Here is a 19,484-nt window from a genome sequence, read left to right on the forward strand (position 1 = left end):
AAGCAGATACCCAAGACGCTTGCGCGCTGGTACAGGCGCGCGCCTTCCGACCCCCATCAGGGTTCCGGATCCTTGTGAAGGGCAGTCCAGGAGACAGCTTTCCAACGGAATTCGCCTCTTTGGTCCCCCAAGGATAAGTCAGGTGCGGGTAAGAATCTACTCTGCGTAGGTCATCCGGTGCCGTGGAAAGCGGCTGGAATAAGCTCACCCCCGCTCCGGAAGTGAGAGGCTTCTGGCGCGGTGCGTTGTGGGGGGCGTAGTCCTCCTTCCCAGGCGGTCCTTCGCGACGTCCCCGGGGCCGACTACGGAGCGCAGGCGAGCAGCCGGGCGGGCGGTGCGGCGCGGGCCTGCGGAAAGCGTATTCTGGGCACGGGGCGCCGGGCCAGGCCGGCCGCGCCAGGCAGCAGTAGTGGGAGGCAGCCCAAGGCCTCGCGCGGCGCCGCCCGTCGAGGGGCGGGCGGCTGCAGACCGACCGGGCCGTCGAAGGGCTCAGGAGGACGGTGGGCCGGGTCGGGCCGCGCGGCGCAGCCATGCCTGGCTTTACGTGTTGCGTACCGGGCTGCTACAACAACTCGCACCGGGACAAGGCGCTTCACTTCTACACGTTTCCCAAGGACGCTGAGCTGCGGCGCCTCTGGCTTAAGAACGTGTCCCGTGCGGGCGTCAGTGGGTGCTTCTCCACCTTCCAGCCCACCACGGGCCACCGTCTCTGCAGCGTCCACTTCCAGGGCGGCCGCAAGACCTACACCGTGCGCGTCCCCACCATCTTCCCGCTGCGTGGCGTCAATGAGCGCAAAGTAGCGCGCAGACCCGCGGGCGCCGCAGCCGCACGCCGCAGGCAGCAGCAACAACAGCCACCGCCGCCGCCGCCCGTCTCCACTGCCCAGACCGCCCAGCTGCAGCCAAACCTGGTGTCTGCCTCCGCGGCTGTGCTCCTTACCCTTCAGGCCGCAGTAGACAGCAGCCAGGCTACGGGATCCGTGCCGCCGGCGCCCAACACTGCCACCGGCGAAGACGTGAAGCCCATTGACCTGACCGTGCAAGTGGAGTTCGCGGCCGCAGAGGGCGCAGCAGCTGCCGCCGCCGCGTCAGAGCTGGAGGCTGCAACCGCGGGGCTGGAGGCTGCCGAGTGCCCCATGGGCCCCCAGTTGGTGGTAGTGGGAGAAGAGGGTTTCCCTGATACTGGCTCCGACCACTCGTACTCGTTGTCGTCAGGCACCACGGAGGAGGAGCTCCTGCGCAAGCTGAACGAACAGCGGGACATCCTTGCGCTGATGGAGGTGAAGATGAAGGAGATGAAGGGCAGCATCCGCCACCTGCGTCTCACCGAGGCCAAGCTACGTGAAGAACTACGCGAGAAGGATCGGCTGCTGGCCATGGCTGTCATCCGCAAGAAACACGGAATGTGAACGGGTTCCCCTGCGGCCTGCGGGGCTCCCTGAAACCAGCCAGCCTAGGGGGATCATAGGGCGCAGCTGTTAAACTACCCCGTACTCTTGGGGCACTGGTTGATAGTACTGAGGCTTACAGCAACTGGACTCTCTTGCTGGTGAGCTGGCATCCTCTCTTGTTTCCTCCTGAAGTCTGGGACCTCAGACTCTGCACTGGTGACACCAGCAATTATAACTTTGTTAACCCTCCCACTCCCAACTCACCCCCACTTTATGTTGCAGGTTCTGGCTAAGCAGAGGCTCCAGAACTACTGAACTTGAAACTTACCCCACCACACACCCCAAGGATGCAGGTGGGATGCCCAAGGACTATGGGTTTGGGAAGATACCACCTTAAGGTTGGCCAGCAGTCAGAGACAACTCTTCTGCATATAGTAATAAGAGATCCAAGTAACATCAGTTCTTCTTTTCGTGCTTTTCCTTCCCAGGTGCAGCCTGTGAGTCTGATGGGGACTCTGGCAGATCTGTGCCTCTGCCTACTAGGACTTTCCTCCCCAGGAGGTCATCTGCAGGGGGATCTAGGTGACCTGCTGATGGAGATCCAGCTTGCCAGGGACTTAGGTTTATCCTGTTAAGTTTGCTACTGGTTACAAATTCTATTTTCTGTACATTAGACTAAAGTTTTCACTGTGTTTGTTTGGCAAAACAAATTAAACAGAAAGTAAGGTTTTAATTTGGGTCTCGCCATTTTATCTTGATAAGGACTCGGCTAAGCGTTCCTGGAAAATGGAGTAGACCTCCCAACCAGCCTCATCCTTAGCTGGAGTCAGCTATGGTTCCTGCAGGCACAAGGACTCTATACTTTTGGCCTTGGTACACTGTCACTGTGAAGAAGCTGGATTGATAGAGGGCTTTAAGGTTAGGAGTTGGGATATGTGACTACCTCAACTCATTTTTTTTACTGCTTCCATCCTTTAGACTGAATATTGTAGAGGTGAGTTGACATTTTCATCTATTAGGGCCAAGTAATTTAGCCAAAGGCAATGGAGAGAGACATATGCCTTTAAAGCTGGTCCTGTTTACTATTAGTGTTGGGGCACAAATGGACACTTCTTTGGCCCCATAAAACATGACTCCCTTCTCTGTTACTTGGAAAAAACCACTTGCCTGGGGGCTTTCCCTGTGGCTGTGAACTAGAATGACTAAAATGTTTTTCTAGTCTCTGCTCTCCAGGTCCCTTGGCACTGACTTGAGAATCAAGCAAGTCTCTGGCAGAGGGGAGGGTTGGGGCATTGGCTGTGGGGGTGCCTGGTTATGGAAGGAACTGGGTCTCTTCTCGGCTTTAGTTCTGGCTAGTCATGAGGTGCTGGAAGTAGAATAGTGTCCTTCCAGGCCATCTAGGACTCAAGCCCTTTGTGAACTGCTATTGAGCCAGTCTGTCTGGAGTTCCCACTCTCCTTCACTAGGAGTGAGGGTTTCCCAGGCTCAGGCCAGGCTCTTCAGTATATCCTTTAGCTCTTGTTATGGGACTTACACTGATTCTGCTTTGGCTCACTTGAACCTCTCAGCATTCTTAGGACAGGGTGAGGGTCAGGCTCTGGCTAGGACTCTGGAGGTTATATGCACACAACTTGTCTGCTGTTTTAGCTTCACGACGGGAGGAGGACAGCTCAGATCAAGGGAGGTCCTAGGTGTACCACAGGCAGGGCAATGCACTGGCTAAGTAATGAGAAGCATCTAGTCAGGCAAAGTAGTACAGACCTGGGATTTAATAACAAAAGCTTGGCCTGATCTTACCAGCCATCCCAGGAAGGGTGCATTGGGGTGGGGGTGTTGGTGAAGGTGCAAAACTCTTCTGGATAGAAGTAATAATAGAGATCTCTGGCCGGGAGGGAAAACATAGAGCTTCCAGAAGTCTTCTGTTTCCCTTATCTGTGGTCTCCCTGGGTTAGCAGAGCTTTTCCCCAATAGGCCTTACTGCAAACCTTTGCCTTGCCCAGGAAACCACAAAAATGGGCGTTAAGGGTAGGAGGGAGATTATTATTGACAATCTGGTAACTTAAATCATGGAGAAACTTTTGGGTAGGCCAATCCTCTTTCCTCATTAATGAAAATGAAACTCTTAGCTGCTCCACCTGCTGCAAGAAAAACTTAGGAGAATGTTTTGGGGACCCCCAGCTGTACAAGTGTAAGGGTAGTTAGTAATCTTGTCTCCAGCGAACCCTCACTTGAGGGCATTTGAGGCTCCCGCCCAAAAAAAGCCTTGCTTGCTCGAAACCAGCTTTGGGACCCAAGGGCACCTGCCCAGGGCAAAGGAATGTTGGGACAGCACAAGCTATGGATTTCGCCTCAGCTATCCTTACAGCACCGCTAGTAGGAGCCTTAAGGGGGCAGTCAGGGCACCAAAGGTGGGTGCAGTGAGGTTCTCGAGCAGAAAGAGCACGGGGGCCCAAAGAGGCGGTCGGGCCCGCTTGGGACCAGTCGGGGCTCCCTCGGAGGCGGGGTCAAGCCCAAACGACCGTGCAGCCTGAGCAGAGCCGGACCATCTGGGACCTGAAGACAACTGAATCCTGACCCTTGCGTGGCGTCAACCTCGGGCGTTCCAGAGGCTTCCGCTAGACCACAATTCTCAGGGGCTCGCCCCGGCAGCCTCCCTCCCTGGCTTAGTTAGCCTCACCCCCAGCGCTGCGGGCCGTGTCTGGGCCTCGGCGCCTAGTGTGCCGGGAACTGTAGTTTTATTCTGGCGCACCTATGCCAGAAAGGAGCGCGGGGGGACTGCGTTTCCCAGAGTGCAGCGGGGTGCGAAGGAAGGCAGGGGGGAAGGGACAGTCGGTCGCAGACCGCGCTGGGTTGCCGCCGCCGCTGCCGCCATCGTGCCAGCCCCTCGGGTGAGTGTCGGGGCTAGCGCCCCGGGGCGGGGGCTGGGCCGCCGGAGCCGCGTTCCAGGCCTCCGGGAGCCTCCGCTGCGAGTCCCCGGGCGGCCCTCCCTTCCCCCTCTCCCGGCGACCCGAAGCCGCGCGGGGCCGGGGCCATGTGTCGCGCGCGGCTCCGCCTCCCGCCGGTCCTCTGAGGCGGCGGCCGGGGGGAACACAGAGACAGCCAGGCGCATATCCGGGCTGTACGTTGCCCATTGCGGGTGCGTCGGACTTCGCTGGGGCCCTGCCTTTTTCTCTGGTCTGGACCACCCGGATGGGGCTCTCCGGGCCCCGCCCCATCTGGCCTAGCCCCGCCTGCGGGAGTCCTGCAAGCTCTGCAGGCAGGCTAGCGGGCCGACCCCCGCCCCATGTGTCCTGCTGCACGCCTGCGAAGGATCGGGGGATGGGCAAGCGCCACCCGGCCCGCTCCGGAATCAGCACTGGGTAAGGGCGCCTGCCTGCCGCAGCCTGGGCTTAGGGTCCTCAGCCGATTTCCGACCATAGTCAGGCTAGAATATAGGTGAACGGTCCCCAACTTGTCTGCTTGCTGGGAATGCACGAAGACTACCCCCCACTCTGTGGAACTCAGGCTTAGGTTCTTTGCGTGGAAGGCAGTATCAGGGAATCTGGGGCGGGAGAGGTTCCACATGGCACTTCAGCCCGGGCCGGCGTCTGACGATCTGGCCTGATACGATGAGGCGGCTTCAGGCTGGTAGTAGGCTCAGACCTCACCCTTCTCTCTATCACTGACCAGGCTCCAGCTGTGGGAGGGTTGGCCGGCCGTGTTAGTGGAGGAAGAGAGGAAGGAAGCTAAGGAGGTGAGGTTGGATGTATGAGCCTCTAACACACTATTAGATTTATCTGGCACAGCCTAATTCTCACATCTGCCCCTCCCGGAGTCCTCTGCCCACCTGCCACAGAGGAGGATTCCTTCCATAAGAACGGTGGTGATAAAGGTGGGATTTAATGGAGGGGTAAGTAAAATCCAGGCCTGAGGTCCATGAGCCCAACCAGTGTCAAAAGGCTGGGCTGGAAGCGACTGGGAAGGTGACTGGGGGTGCACATTTGAGCTGTGGAACTCAGATTAAGACACTGGGGTCTTTCTGAAGTTTGGGTGGCAGAACTGGCTGAAAGCTTCAGAAAGGCTTCCCTGGCTTGCTCACTTCACAACAGTTAATGTGACCTGTAAACAAGCAGGAAACTTTTGGGCTTTGGTGATGCTTCACGGATCCCTTGACTTCTGGGAGAAGGGGAGTATCTAGATATAGTCTTCTGACAGACTTTGTAAAGGTGCTTCTGATTGATGATAAATTAAGGGACTAGTCCAGAGAAGCCTATGGAATTTGGGGAAGAGATGATTTATCAAGCCTTGATTTCTCTGACCCAGTGTCTCTTCTGAGCCACAGTTCTTGCAGGAACTAGAGAAGCAGCTAATTCTCTGTTGGCCTGACCTCAGCAGCAAGCAGGTCCCTTAAGAAAACTGAGTCAGGCCCATGAAGCAGAAAGCTACCACCCCTACTTTTTTTTTTCCTTGAGTATTTCTCCAGGTAATGTTTTCCTGGTCATTGGGCTCTCAATTTAGAAGTTTCCTGCTGGAAATTTGAACTGCCCTATCTAGTCATTCTCCTTGGTTAAGGAAGACAGGAAGGATCTGTCCAAATCTTCTCACCAAGGCCTGCCTTCTCTCTGAATTCAACCCTCCTAGTCCACATCCCAGCTCACAGGCACGTGGAAGTCAGGCTCATTCAGCAATACCTCACAGGAAGGCTCTTCTGAACTTCATTCATAGCTTCTAGCCCTTATTTTATAAATAGTTCTAACCTTCCTGTGTTCTTAGCCCTTCACTGGTTTCCCAGGGAAGGTGGACAACAAGGAGGGACTACCCGTAGGATACACATAGGATTGATGTGGTGGAATCTTTTAGTGCTAGAAATAGTTGTTTCAAGACCCTCTCTAAACTATCTGGATTCATTCTTTATAGGACACATATTACAGGTGAGCTAATCTTATGGCTACGGATTAGTTTGCACCCAAGGCCCTGGGTGGCTTGATCACAAGGGTTTTCTTCAAGGTCAAAAAGATAGTGCTCCTTCTGGAAGATACTCAGGAGTAGAAGAAATGCAGGTCATTCCCTTTCATTCTAATCCTTCTAGAAGTGTCCTATAACTTATTGGTGGTCAACTAACCATTGCTAGGCATCCTGACGCCCAGCAGTCCTTGAACTTTCTGAAACTTGGCAGGCCATCTGTGTCTCAGAAATAAGAGGAGAACCCTGAGGTTCTCCAGAATCTGTCTATACCCTCTATTTATGTAGGGCTGACTTGGGAAATGGGGTCTGGCATGGAGGAGTAGGGATGTGGCTGCATAAGCATGGAGGCAGGGTGTGAGGATGTATGGGCTCTCAGCCATGCTCAAAACTAGGTCCTTCAATGTCATGGAGCCCTCCTGCCCTCCCTGAGCCATGTCTTACTTTATTCTGCTGTCTTTGCAATTCGTGGGTGGGATGGTATCAGTGATTTAGGAGAGAGACAGAATTCTCAAATTGGGAAACTGGAAGGCACTTTATATAAAAAAAAATAGTAGGATTCCTTTACTGAGGTATTAGTGTCTTGCTTGAAATTATTTTTTACTCCTTTCTCACCAATGATTAGTTTTATTCAGTAACCATTTGTTGGCCCTTTCTGTGTACCAGGCTCTGGGCTGTGGTTGGAGGCAGAAAAATGAATCCTACCCTGGTGCTGCACAAAGGAGGTCACAGTGGTGGGGGAGACAGGAGTAATGTTGCTATTATGTGCTGAGGGCTAAGTTGAAGGGACCTATAAGAGTTCTTGGCCCTGCATAGAGAGGGGGGCTTCTGAATAATTAGAGAACTGCAGAGGAAATGTGCCTGGCAGGAACCACAGAGCAAGGTATACCTCTGGATGGTGGGTCCAAGAAGGTCCAGAGTTCCTTGAGCAAGGCTGTCATCACTCCAAATTGCTATGGCTATTGAGTCTAGCTGCTGTCTTCTATAGCCTGCCCCTCCTGTGTCCTCCAGGAAGTCTCTGCTGGGTGCTACCTCAGTGCCTGGGAATCTCACCAGCATTTTGTGGTCTGTGTTCTTCCCATCGCCTGCCTGGAGTCTGGATTTGTGGCTTCTGCCCCTTTTCACTGAAACCCTTTTAAGTTTCAATTGCCCACTGCTCCTGGAGTGTTAACTATCAGGACATCTTCCTACAGTGAGACACAGAAGCACCCTCCCAGAGCTGAAAGGGAATAGTCCTTTCAGAGTTTTCCACAGGATGGACATTCCAAGTTGGGCAGGATATCCACAGCTGGGGTTGAGCTGAACCTCCTGATGGGTTTTTGGTTTTGTTTTATTTGTTTAAGTTTAATTTTTTCTGATGGGCCATTTGAGGGTGTTTGTGTATTTGGAGTTGTGTTTGAGTTAGCTACTCCTTCCCCAGCTTTAAGATTCTGTGATTCTCTTGCTTTGACCATATGTGGTAGGAATTCTTGGCTCCCTCCCTAAGGGAGGTGACAGTATGTGGGTTATCCCTGGAGTGGCTTTCAGGCCCATGTGATAGCATCATTCTGGTGAACATCCTGGCCACTGGGTCTTCTCACCCGATCAGCTGGAATGTGTCTTCCTTGGAAGAATCCTTTGTTCAGGTCTGCCTGTGACTGGGGACATACTTTAGTGGCCAGGGAAGAGAGACACAAGAGGGCCAGTGGTGACCCTGCTCACTGGCTCCAGGGTTCCCACTGCCACCTCACCTGCAATGGCCAGGAACCTCCTCTCACTCCTTACTTGTTATTATTTGTTCCTGGTACCTGCTGTGTGCCAACTCTTTAAGCCCCAGTCTGGAGAGGGGACTACCCTGGAGGAGAAATCCCCCTCATAAGACGGGTGTGTCCCAGGTGCCTGGAAACTAAGGCTGTTTACATCAGTAAACTGGGGGAATTCTGGAATGTTTGTTTCTTAAAACCTCAGATACTCCATTGGAGCCCCTGGGTCTCATCAGGGCAGAAACTGCTGCCCCCTGGAAGGATGTCAGTGTGTAGAGACATTGGTTCCCCTGCAGACGTGGTTTCAGGCCCAGGCAACGTCAAGTTCTTAGTTGTCTCTGTGGTCTGAACCTGCTTTGACGGGTTGAGTGTACTCAAGGGCTTTTTGTCCTAAGGAGCATAGAACTTGCTGATCTGTGAAGGGAAGAAAAAGCTTGAGTTCCATTCTTCATTGCCTTATTTTGTCACCTATGTGCTTTCTGCCACGTGACATCAGCTCTCAACTGTTACAGTCCAGGTCAGCGTCATGGACATTTTAATGCTGGCTGTGCCGGTGGGGTGGCCTTGTGTAGTCTTGAATTCTTTCTTACCCTCTTGGAGTTTTTAGTTTCCTCATCTACACAATGATGATAATCATACCAACTTTACAGGGCTGTGAGGCTCAAAGGAGAAAACACATATAACTGTTTGGCTTACAGGAGACATTCCTGCCACCACCTGGGGACTCCGTGTTCATTCCTTTATTCCCCTGCTCATCTCAGTCTCAGAATGTCATGGCAGTTTTGGCTAGGCATGGTGGTGGCAGACCACAGGGGTGGTCACTTAGGGAGCCAAGTCCATGTGTAGCTGACCAGCAAGTTCATGGCCAGGGGCTGTGGATGGGTATGTCTAGGACTGGGGCCCCAGAGATCTCTGAGCCACCTAGGAAAGTGGCTACTTATTCATGGGAACTGAATAAGTACAGAGTAAAGAGACCAGAATGCAAGTCTCAGGATTTAGTTTCTGGTCTAACCAGGGCAGCCAGAAGGCTCTGGAGCCCTCCCTCCATGCAGAAGAGGAAGAAAAGGCCCTCAGAGTGCTGGGGGTACCTAGACCTCAGGTCTGCCCCAGGAAAGAGTTCTGTCCTGGTAGCCATCCGGACACCAGACCTTGTCTGATTTCTCTTCAGAGTTGTGGCAGGGGTGAGGGAACTAGGCAGTTGCCCATCCAGGGTCGAGACTGCTCCATGGTATGGTGACCCTGCAAGAGGCCGAGGTACCCACCGTCTTTCTAGCTCTTGGCCCAGTGTTCACCTAGGACAGGACAATGGCTTCTTACATCTGCGTCCTGCTTTAAACCCTCAGTTGATTACCCTAACCTTCCCACAACTACTGATGAGGAGACAGGGTCAATGTGTCACACCACGAGGGAGAGGTAGAGCAGGCTAGAGGCCAGGCCTTTGAGGGTCTAGTCGTAATAGCAATTCAGCTACTGCTGCTCCTCAGGTGACCAGAACTTTAGGAGTAAGAGAAGGGATTGGGGCCAAACACCACTTGCCACACCTTCAGACAGACAGATGGCTGGGTAGACAATAAAGGACTGTTTACTGACAACTTGGATAGAAGTATGGGTAGAGAAGTGGGTCATTTGGCCACTTAAATTGAACAGATTTTGCCCAGAACTCACTCCTCCTCTAGAGAAAAAGGCTGGCTTCTCAGCCCAGGCCCCTGCATGTTCATGGACATATACAACAAAGAGCTTCCGAGGGCTGGTTTAGACACCATGGAAACAGGGATACCCAGGTCAGGGAGACAGCTCCTAAACAAATATGTAAGCGTGACAGTCTTTTGCAGTGATAAGTACTAAGAAAGCAATCCAGGGTGGTGCAATGAGTCACTGGCTAGCTACTTTAGATTGAATGGTCAGGGAAGGTGTCTGAGGAGGTGACATTTGAGCTGACACATATGTGACAGGAGCCAGACACAGGAAGATCTAAGGAGAAGAGTGATCCAGGTAGAGGAATCAACAGTTGCAAAGCCCCTGGGTAAGTACAGACTCAGCATGTTCCAGAAACATGAAAACACCCAGAGTAGCTGCAGAGGAGGGGGTGACAGGAGACAGGGTTGAACAGCCAGGAGGGCACATTACCCAGTCCTTAAAGGCAGAATAAGTGGTTGAGAGATACTGTCAATGAAGAATGGGAAGGGAAGTCACTGGAGGTCCATAGGGCAGGATACATAGCTCCCCTGAGAACATGAAATCAGAAGGGCAGTTTCTGAAGGAGGGCCCCTTCAGTGTCTTCCTTTCTGGTTGCCACCCACCGTATTCCTCCTCTCCCTGCAGTACATGCCTGTGTTCTGGGCCTAAGAGGTTGAAGCCAAGGTGACTAATTCCCACCTCTCGGAGTAGTCATTCCCAGCTTCTGTGCTTCAATGCTATTTGGGGGTTGGCAGACTAGTTGTGAGGGTAATGGCCACAGTTGGTGTGGATTTCAGGGCTCCCACTACAAGCCTGGCACATCTGCTGGCATCCCCTGTGGGCCTTGGTGATGGTGGGTCCTCAAACGTGAGCATCTTCCTGTATTTCAGTCTGGAGTTAGTGGTATCCTCTTCCCCATTTTCTCCTGCTCCTCCTCTTCTCGGGTCCAACTAGGCCAGGATCTATTAGGCGTAGGACCTTGAGCAAGTTAGGTAACCTTGCTAAACTTCATTTTGCTCATCTCTACATGGGAGTTGACTCACAGAGTGTTAGGAACAAATGCATGTAAAGCCCTCAGAACATTTCTGCACCTAACATTAGCTAGTGAAAATGAGATGTTACCAGCCAGACGCTGCTATTTCAAGTTTCGTCCCTAGTTTTTCTGTTGCCTAATGGGATCTTCTGGGCTGGAGGTTTTAACCTGGGGTCTGTGGCTGAACCTCAGGGAGTATGAACAACCCAAAATTATTCACAAAGCGGGGGCATTGCTGCCTCTGTGCAAATTAGTTGGGAAAGGGCCACAGTATTTGAGACATTCTTAGAGGGTCTTTGCACCCACAGAGACCTAAGGGTCAGTGAAGTCTGATGCTCAGTGGGCAAGAGGTCATCGAGGTCATTTCTGGTCCTCGAGGAGCCTGGCCTCAGCCAGCCTGCGGACTGTTGGGGTGAAGCAGGAGATGGCGTGGTCATCGGCCTTCTTGGAAGAGCTGTAGGAGAAGCCATCATGAAGGTCAGTCGCCAATCTGGTGTGAGGCCACCTCTGAGCCTTGACATTTTGTTTCTTTCCAGACTGTTCTTTCCACCATAAATATATTAGAAACAATTCAGGGCTTGCTTGCCATCTGGGGAATATCCTCCCAGCCTGGCCCAGACTCCTCCTCTGTGTTGCATGGGGATGGGAGGGGACTCCGCACCCTGCCTCTCAGCCATGAGTTGAAATCTTTGTGGCAGATTTGGAGTCAAACTTTAAATCCTGTTGTCTGCTGGCCACACTGTGCTGGGAGGTGGGGGGAGGGGAATTGGGGTGCTGTGAGAACCACGTTGTAACCCTCACAGCCCAGAGCCACAGTATTTATGTAGAGGAGTGGACCCTGGGTGTATTGATTTGGTTTTGTACATGGAGTTGGGGTCAACATTTGAGTCTGGGAAGGAGGACCAAATAGGTGAGGCCTGAACAGTGACTTGAGGGAAGAGTGGAAACTGACCAGACAGAAGATGGAGAGGGAAGAGCATCCCAGTGAGGGGGCTCACCTGTGCAAAAAACACAAAGAGCAAGCACTCAGCAAGTTCTGGTGTGTTTGTGGAGTTGGATGGAAGTAGGAGAGAATGGATAGGAGGCTGGGATAGATGTAGATGCCCACCTATGGAGCTTCTGGAGTTTGACATTTAACCTAAAGCTGAGGATATTGTAGGGGAGGGACATAGCCAGCTGTGTGGCTTATAGAGCTCAGGGATGTAAAGTTAGAAAGAAAGCACTGGCCTCTACGAGGACCTAGTATCAGCACTGATGTAGTGACTGAGCATGGGTTAATACTCCCTACATAGCTGAACCTCAGTTTTCCTACCTGTAAAGTGGAATGACAGTAGAATCTGACTACATGCCTACTGTGATCACTACCTGGAAATAAACACATCAGGGTCAAAGCAGGCCTTGAACAAGGTTGGTGTTGGCTTCAGGGATCCCACTTGGCATCTTTAAATCAAAGGTCTCAGTCCACATAGTTTTGGAGGTTCATTCTCACACCTTCTGGGAGTCCCTGAGCAGTTCTGTTCCTCAGGAAAGTTCACTCAGCCCTGCCCCACCCACCTGACCAAAGGGCTCGTTTGTCCCTTTATCCCTCCATCATCTTCACTCCACTACTACTTCTGCCCAAAAGTAGTTTTTGTATGAGCAAGTAATCACACTTTCAAGAACAATGTTGAAAAATGAAAAAACACCCCCATGCTTCCTCCACCTCATCATCCCACCACATGGTGCCACTTTTCTTGTCTTTGGATCAGCTTCTAGCCTTATTTCCCCTTGTCCTCCATCATCAGCTTCCTGGTTTCCTGCCCGTATCTCTTTTCATGCTCTAGACATTTACGTATACAGTTTCTTCTGATTGGTATACTTTTTCTGCAAGATCTTCCCTGAGGGCTATCCAACCTTGTGGGTGTCAGGAGAGTGAGAGATGGCCCTCATCCACTCCTGCTTTCCCCCTGCCCCAGAGCTTCTGGGGGCTGGGCAGGGTGTCTAGGGGTAAGATGCCATGGGGTCAGGCCACAGTGAATGAGCCAAGCATAGTGAGCACTAGGGTGGAAGGTACAGATATGCAGGATGCGGGGTTGTGCCCTGCCTCTGGTTATCTAGGTTTGTGTGTGCATACAGCCACAGTCTGACCCTTTGGAAATGTGACCAAGATGGCAGCTAAGACTAGCTGTTGATCCTATGCTTTTCCCACTTGTTGATTTGTTTCTTGGCCGAGTATGAACTGGGACATACCTTGTACTCCTTTGTAGCAGGTGTGGCCAGGTCCAAGCTTTCTCTTCTGCTTGTTTTAGACTTTCCTGGACATTTCTTAGTCATCCCAGTACTAAGCTGTTATTTTTAGTTCCACCTCCTCCTAGGGGACAACCTAAAATAAAGCTGGCTCAGCTTCCTGACCCCTCATTGGCTGGAGTGTTGGTTACAGGCTGGGAGATTGGCTGGATGGGGATAAGCCCCTGCCCTCCTATACTTTCCCTTCTCACTAGTTCCTCTGGCCTTGGGTGAGGTCAGAGGGACCTCAAGCAAATGAACATTTAACAAGTTTAAAGGGCTTTAACAGATTTCCTTAGTGAGGCTTCAAAGCCATTGGCTATCAGGGTTCCACAAAGGCAGTGACTTCCATCAGATCCTACCACTACTAATGGTTTTCTGCCCCAAGTGGAATCTACCCCTTCACAGCTTTGGTTCAGAGTCCTGTTATCAGGAGAGGGGTCTGGGCTCCTTTAGTCAGAGACAACTACAAAACAACACACAGGTCTCCCGACATGGGATCCTGCAGTGAGATGTGGGCTTCCCTGCTTAGGAGGGGCCTGGCAAAGCCAGCGTGGTTCTCATCTTGGGGCTGGGATGTCTGTAGCCTGGGAAGGGTGATATGAAGAGATGACATGTTTCCCCTCAGCCTCCATATCCCCTCCCAACACCCCTCAGTTACTGTTCTGTGATCCTCTGACTCATGTCCCCAGCTCTGAAGTGAGTAGAGGTAACCCCCATTGATGAAAAACTGAAGAGATGTCACCTGGCCTCAGAGAAGGTGTCAAACTGCCTCCTTAAGACTAAGGTTGGGGGATCACTTGCTATTTTTGTTGCAAGTGGTGTCTTGAGCCACGTCCCCCCAATCTCATTGGATCTTCCTCCACCTGCCAGTAAAGCCCTGGGGCAGTGTTGAGGGACTGAATGATAAGTCCTGCCAGGACCAGGAGGGAGGGAGCCTGGGGGCAGCAATAGAAAGCACGCTACAGAGAGACATTAGTAGTTCTGACTGCAGGGTGGGAAGAACAGGGTGACTCTGGCCTTGCAGGTTGTTGAGAGGATTAAATAAAAAGATATAAGGAGAGTGCTTAGCTCCTCCTTAAAAGCCTATCCCCCCACTGGGCATTGGGATTGACCTTCCTTTGTCCTAGCTCCACCCTCAGCACCTATCCCATGCGTTCCACAAACTGGCACCCATCTGTTGCATTGACCAAAGCTCCTCAAAGGAAGGGCTGGGTCTGGTCCACTTCTGGGTGTACTGCTTTGTATTGGGAGGGGTCTCCTACCCATTCCCCATGGCCTTTCCTTGTTCGTGGGAGAAAAGACCTCAGCAAAGGACACCCTGCTCGAGGAGGCCAGGGAGAGGTAGAGGTCAGTGAAATGAGAACAGCTGGTTTCCTCTTGTTCCCAAGGTACAAACGCTCCCCTCCCTGTCTTGCTTGTCTTGCAGGTCTCAAGGAGACCGGGTGACACTCCAGAATGGGAGACAAGCCAATTTGGGAGCAGATTGGATCCAGCTTCATTCAACATTACTACCAGTTATTTGATAATGACAGAACTCAACTAGGCGCAATTTATGTAAGTCTCCAGCTCTAGGGCTGTAATAGGACCCCAGGGGATACTCAGATGCTGGGCCAGTGTGTCCATTTCACAAGTTGTGGCAGCCCTTACTGGATTTGGCTGCACCCTTCTATCTTAGCTCCTGTCCATGGGACAGGGGGCTAAGGCCTGGCCCAGCTACCTGGTCTATGTAAGGTTGAAGGCACTGGGGGGAGGGGGGAGCACGTCAGACACTGATGACGCATCAAAGTCCCCGGCTGCTGCCCCCTCCCAACCTGAAAAATGTGCTTCAATCTAGCCAATCCTCGCATCGCTGTAAATCTAAGCTCTGCCTCCCCCTACCTTCTTTAAAAACTCACCGCCTGCCTTGCTGACTGTGACTTCCCCAGCCTGTGATAGCCAGACCACAGAACATCACCCGGGAATTTGCGTTCAAATAAACTACCTGGCCCTTTGTTGCCTCTCTTCGCCTGCTTATTTTGGCTAGAATTTATCTTACAGTCTACATTTTGCCTTGTGTTGTCCTCTGTAGGAGTGGAGATCCCGGAGTCCTGGGCAGGGTGTTGTTCACTTGCCAGCCTTTGGTGCTGGCAGTGCCTTTGTTCCATATTGGGCAGCAGCAGGCAAAGGCTAAGGCTTATGGTGCCCTCTGGAGGCAGCAACTGTGAGCATAATTAATGCAAAGCTGAGCACTCCTCCAGGTTTTGGGTCCAGCTTCGTGGAAAACAAATGGGTTAGCCCAGGGAGGCTGTGTGTTTTTGAGAAATCCTTTTTGCAGGCACTGCTTGCTGCTAGTTTAATGATGTTCACATACACTAAGAACTACTTATATTTGATCCCTGCCCCAGACCCAGTTTGAGAAATGTGATTGACAAGACCATGCCTAGGTTTGCCCAGGATGGAAGTGATAGGAGTCATCCATTTGGCATAGCCTCAGAGCCTGACCAAGCTGTGGGCAAGCTCCGTATCTCCTTCCAAAAAGTTAGTGTCGGTTCTGAAATTTTGAAGAATAGAAAAGGATCTTAGTAGTGGAAAGCCAAATCCAGCACAGGTATTAACTTGATTGTCATTATCATAGATAGAGAATTTTTTAAAAATTTGAACTGATCCGACTCTCGGAACCTGGTACTTCTGCCTCATTGCTACTTAAAATCTATTAAACCAGGTCTGACCCGGAGAAGAGAGTTAGTTAGCAAGGTTCTAAAAGAGCACTTTATGTATATCATTTCACATAATCTTTAGCACGTGTCCTCTTTAAAGATCTTGAAACAGACTCAGAAAAATAAGTAACTTGCCTAATGTCATACATAGCTGGTAAGCAGCGGAGGTACTTTTGAGTTCTGCCCAGAAGGCTGTGGAGTGGAGAGGGCGAAGCTAGGAAATTATATGTTGATGGAAGGGAGGGTCCGGTCCCAAGCTTCTTGGGAAGCCTTGTCAGCCTCCATCCCTCCCTGACCCCATGACCTTAGAACTCATCCTGGGCTTTAGAGATGATGGAGAACATACATAAGATGTTTCCAGGTTACTTCTCATGGCTTTTCTAGGATGGGTGTTGATTGACCAAACAGCAGGATGGTTTTTGGCTGAGCCCTGGCCACGTATGGCCAGTATGGGGCTCATGCACATAACTTCATGAATAAAATCTAGGAAATGAACTTACCAGTTTGTGTTTTGCTAGTCTTTCAGAGCCTGGGCTCTGGGAAGATTGGGTATAATCAAAGAAGTTGTTAATAGGGTTATAGACTGGGAAACTGACACTCTGACTCATTTCCCCAACTAAGACCTTTTTCCAGGATCTTTTCAGGACCTAGAGATAACTCCTCTGAGGCCCTGACCCTAGGTTTCCTGGTTTTCAGATCGATGCATCATGCCTTACGTGGGAAGGACAACAATTCCAAGGGAAAGCTGCCATTGTGGAGAAGTTGTCTGTAAGTAAGGGTGAGGGCTGACTGCAGGCAGCTCCTTCCCCGCCGCACTGGCCACAGCCCACTGCCCACTCTTTCTCTTACAGAGCCTTCCATTCCAGAAAATCCAGCACAGCATCACGGCACAGGACCATCAGCCCACACCAGATAGCTGCATCATCAGCATGGTTGTGGGCCAACTCAAGGTAATAGTGCTGCTAGGGAGGAGTGAGCAGGGTAGGCAGAGAACCCTGGGCCCCTGCCTTCCCTGTGATGTGACCTGCTTATCAAGGGATACTCAGACAATATGACCGTCTACAGCTTCATAATTCAGTAAAGTAGCCAACAGCCACAAGTGGTGATTTTTTTAATTACACTAATTAAAATGTAGTTCATCAGTTGTACTAGCCATGTTTCAAGTGCTCATAGTCACTTGTGGCTGCTTACTGGACAGCTTCAACATAGAACATTGCAGTTATTGCAGAAAGTTCTACTGGAGAGCTTTTTTGGAAACAGGACAAGAGGTATAGGGGCTGTGGTGCCAAGCCCTGGGCCTTTGAACTGCCCTGAGGTGTAGGTGGACCTTCTGCTGGCAGCTGACGCTGGATGGGCCAGCTGGGTGTTGAGTAGCAGTCCCCTACTGGAATCTGTGCTGCCAACTCTTCAAGTTGGCTTCTGGCTCCTCTACCTGCTGAGCAAAGCAGATTCCTGGAACTCCTGCTTCTCTTTGCATTTTCCCTTTCCCTTCTCAAGACTTATCTTCAGAACCTTCCTGCAGCTCCATAGCCCACCTAGAACTCTCCCAAGAACTCCAACCTGTTGTCCTCTGGCAGACTGAAGCCAGTTTCTTGGTTTCCAGAAAGCCTCTTCTCCTTCCCAAAGCAAGACAAAATAGCTGTTCCTTGTCCAGGTCCCAGCTTCCTGGGCCTATGTCATGGCAGGGATTCAGAAATAACAGGCCCACATGCCTTTTTTCTCCCTAGGTTGGGTGGGGATTCCTGAGCCAATCTGAGGCTGGAGGGAGGCCTTTGCAGTAGACCCAGGGGGACCTGCCTTCCTGGCCTGGATTTTCCTGTCAGTTTTTCCTGCCTATCCAAGGCCCTCAAATAGGCCCTTGGGAGTGAGGAGGTCTCTCCAGGGGGCTCAGTGCCCACTTCCCCTTGCTGGCGTCAGTAAACAGAGTCCCTTCCCACCTGGCTTCAGGTTCTTCTGCTGTTTCTTTTCAGTTTGGAGTCCCTGAAAGTCTGATTTGCCTCCTTGCTGACAATAATTCCCAGAAAAACTAGTAATGCAAAGACAGTGCTGGTTAGCTGGGCTCTACCTCAGCTAGACCTCATCCTGTTCTGCTGTTTGGCTGGAGCCTCTTGCCTTTCTTTTTTCATTGCAAATGTTATGTTATACAGGAAACAGAACACCTGACGGCAGTGCTTTGCTTTTGCCCTATAGAGCTGTGATCACAGTGTGAACTCTGATCACAGTGTGAACACAGTCAGTGTTGAGCCTTCTCTCATGTACTTTGACACAGTCAATGTTAGCTTCTCCTGATTAAACTAACTAGTGTAATCAGACACTAAGATTGTTGAATTTTTAGATACTGTAAGTTACGTGGTGAGCACTACAGAACTCTCAAATTGATGCCTTGTACCCAGAGACATGGGCTCAGAGGCAGGTTTGTTCTTTGCTCTGTTGGAGCTAATTGGTGTATTGTTCTGCAATATAAATGCACACAGCAGTGTGAGCTCAGTGCAGTGTTTCACACATATCAGTTCACATTCACAAATACCCTGTGGCTACTGGGGTTCAGGTCCAAGACAGTAGGGTCTGATCCCAGAGTCAGCATGCTTTCTCTTATTTGCTTACCACTGAACTACTTTGCTTTTCCTTGGCCCTCTAACTGAGTCATTTTCTCTCTCCTCACAGGCTGATGAAGACCCCATCATGGGGTTCCACCAGATGTTCCTATTAAAGAACATCAACGATGCTTGGGTTTGCACCAATGACATGTTCAGGCTTGCCCTGCACAACTTTGGCTGACCTCCTCCTAGCCAGGCACTCATGCTGTTTCCTCCTCCCTCCTCTTCCCAGTACTATTCACACTCCTCCAGATGCTCCAAATATCATACACAAACAAGCAGGGCCACGGTGGGAGTGGGCGCAGTGCGCTGCTGCTACCGAGGTGTTGTGCATGATGTTTGGATACTAGACTAGCTGCATCTGGCAGGAGAAGTTTGTGTTGTACCAGCGCATGCCTTGGAAAGACTTAAGTAATGCAAAAGGTTGTCTTTTTTTTTTTTTTTAATCTACTGACAAGTTGCTCTAGTAACCCAAAGAAGTGAAGGAGAAAGCAGCTGCCTCACCACCCAAATATTGATTTGTTCAGATGTTTCAATGCCTCATGATACAATAAAACCACAAAAATTTTCTTAACAGTTTAAATTGTTTTAATTAGTTTAATAGATGGCTGGGCATTGATAACTACCCTTCCCCATTGGCTCTCTCGTGTCTCATGCTCCCACCTCTACTCCAGCTCAGCAATACCTGTTGCAAGGAGAAAACTTGTGAAGCAGCACTCCCAGCTAGCCTCTCAGAAACCCTGTGGGGCATAGTGTTCCCCTCCCAGCCCTCCTGGTCTTAGGAAAGTGAGCAGCAGACAGAACTGACTCAGGTCTCACCTGAAGTTTCCCTTGCATTGAAGCCTCTGTAGTCAGTTCTGACATCTTCCGTGACCTCTACAATGCATAGAGTCATGGTTCTAATAACAGGAGAGATGGTCCAGAATTCCTGTTGAAGACAGACAGGTCTTGGCAAAAAGGTCCATCAGCATCAGGCCCTTTGGACTGAGGGCCCAGCAAGACCAAGTATGAGCAGAGAGGTTTGAAGGAGAGGCACCTGTTCTATCCCCAAAATGGTCAGGATCACATCCAGGGTGCCCCCACAAACCCCAGGCCAAACAGAGGGCAGCTCCAATCCTGTACCATCTACTGCAGATACC

General features: G+C 51.2%; 2 protein-coding genes across 4 annotated transcripts; both read left to right on the plus strand.

Annotated features, from left to right (window-relative positions):
• The first annotated feature begins 276 nt into the window (after nucleotides 1-276).
• On the plus strand, nucleotides 277-2,124 carry THAP11 (THAP domain containing 11). The gene has a single exon (XM_017644326.3). The coding sequence runs from the start codon at nucleotides 531-533 to the stop codon at nucleotides 1,407-1,409; it is 879 nt and encodes a 292-aa protein (XP_017499815.1). The 5' UTR covers nucleotides 277-530; the 3' UTR covers nucleotides 1,410-2,124.
• A 2,003-nt stretch (nucleotides 2,125-4,127) lies between these two features.
• NUTF2 (nuclear transport factor 2) lies at nucleotides 4,128-18,928 on the plus strand. Of its 3 annotated transcripts, XM_037025376.2 has the most exons (6): nucleotides 4,179-4,279; nucleotides 11,093-11,261; nucleotides 14,479-14,606; nucleotides 16,445-16,516; nucleotides 16,600-16,698; nucleotides 18,413-18,928. In XM_037025376.2, the coding sequence occupies exons 3-6, from the start codon at nucleotides 14,508-14,510 to the stop codon at nucleotides 18,524-18,526; spliced, it is 384 nt and encodes a 127-aa protein (XP_036881271.1). In that variant the 5' UTR covers nucleotides 4,179-4,279; nucleotides 11,093-11,261; nucleotides 14,479-14,507; the 3' UTR covers nucleotides 18,527-18,928. The 3 variants fall into 3 exon arrangements, with proteins under 3 accessions (XP_017499798.1, XP_036881271.1, XP_017499800.1); XM_017644309.3 differs by lacking the exon at nucleotides 11,093-11,261 and having other exon boundaries at nucleotides 4,128-4,279; XM_017644311.3 differs by lacking the exons at nucleotides 4,179-4,279; nucleotides 11,093-11,261 and adding an exon at nucleotides 4,330-4,750.
• Nucleotides 18,929-19,484: the final 556 nt, after the last annotated feature.

Source organism: Manis javanica, chromosome 17 (assembly GCF_040802235.1).
Source record: "Manis javanica isolate MJ-LG chromosome 17, MJ_LKY, whole genome shotgun sequence".
Taxonomy (NCBI): domain Eukaryota; kingdom Metazoa; phylum Chordata; class Mammalia; order Pholidota; family Manidae; genus Manis; species Manis javanica.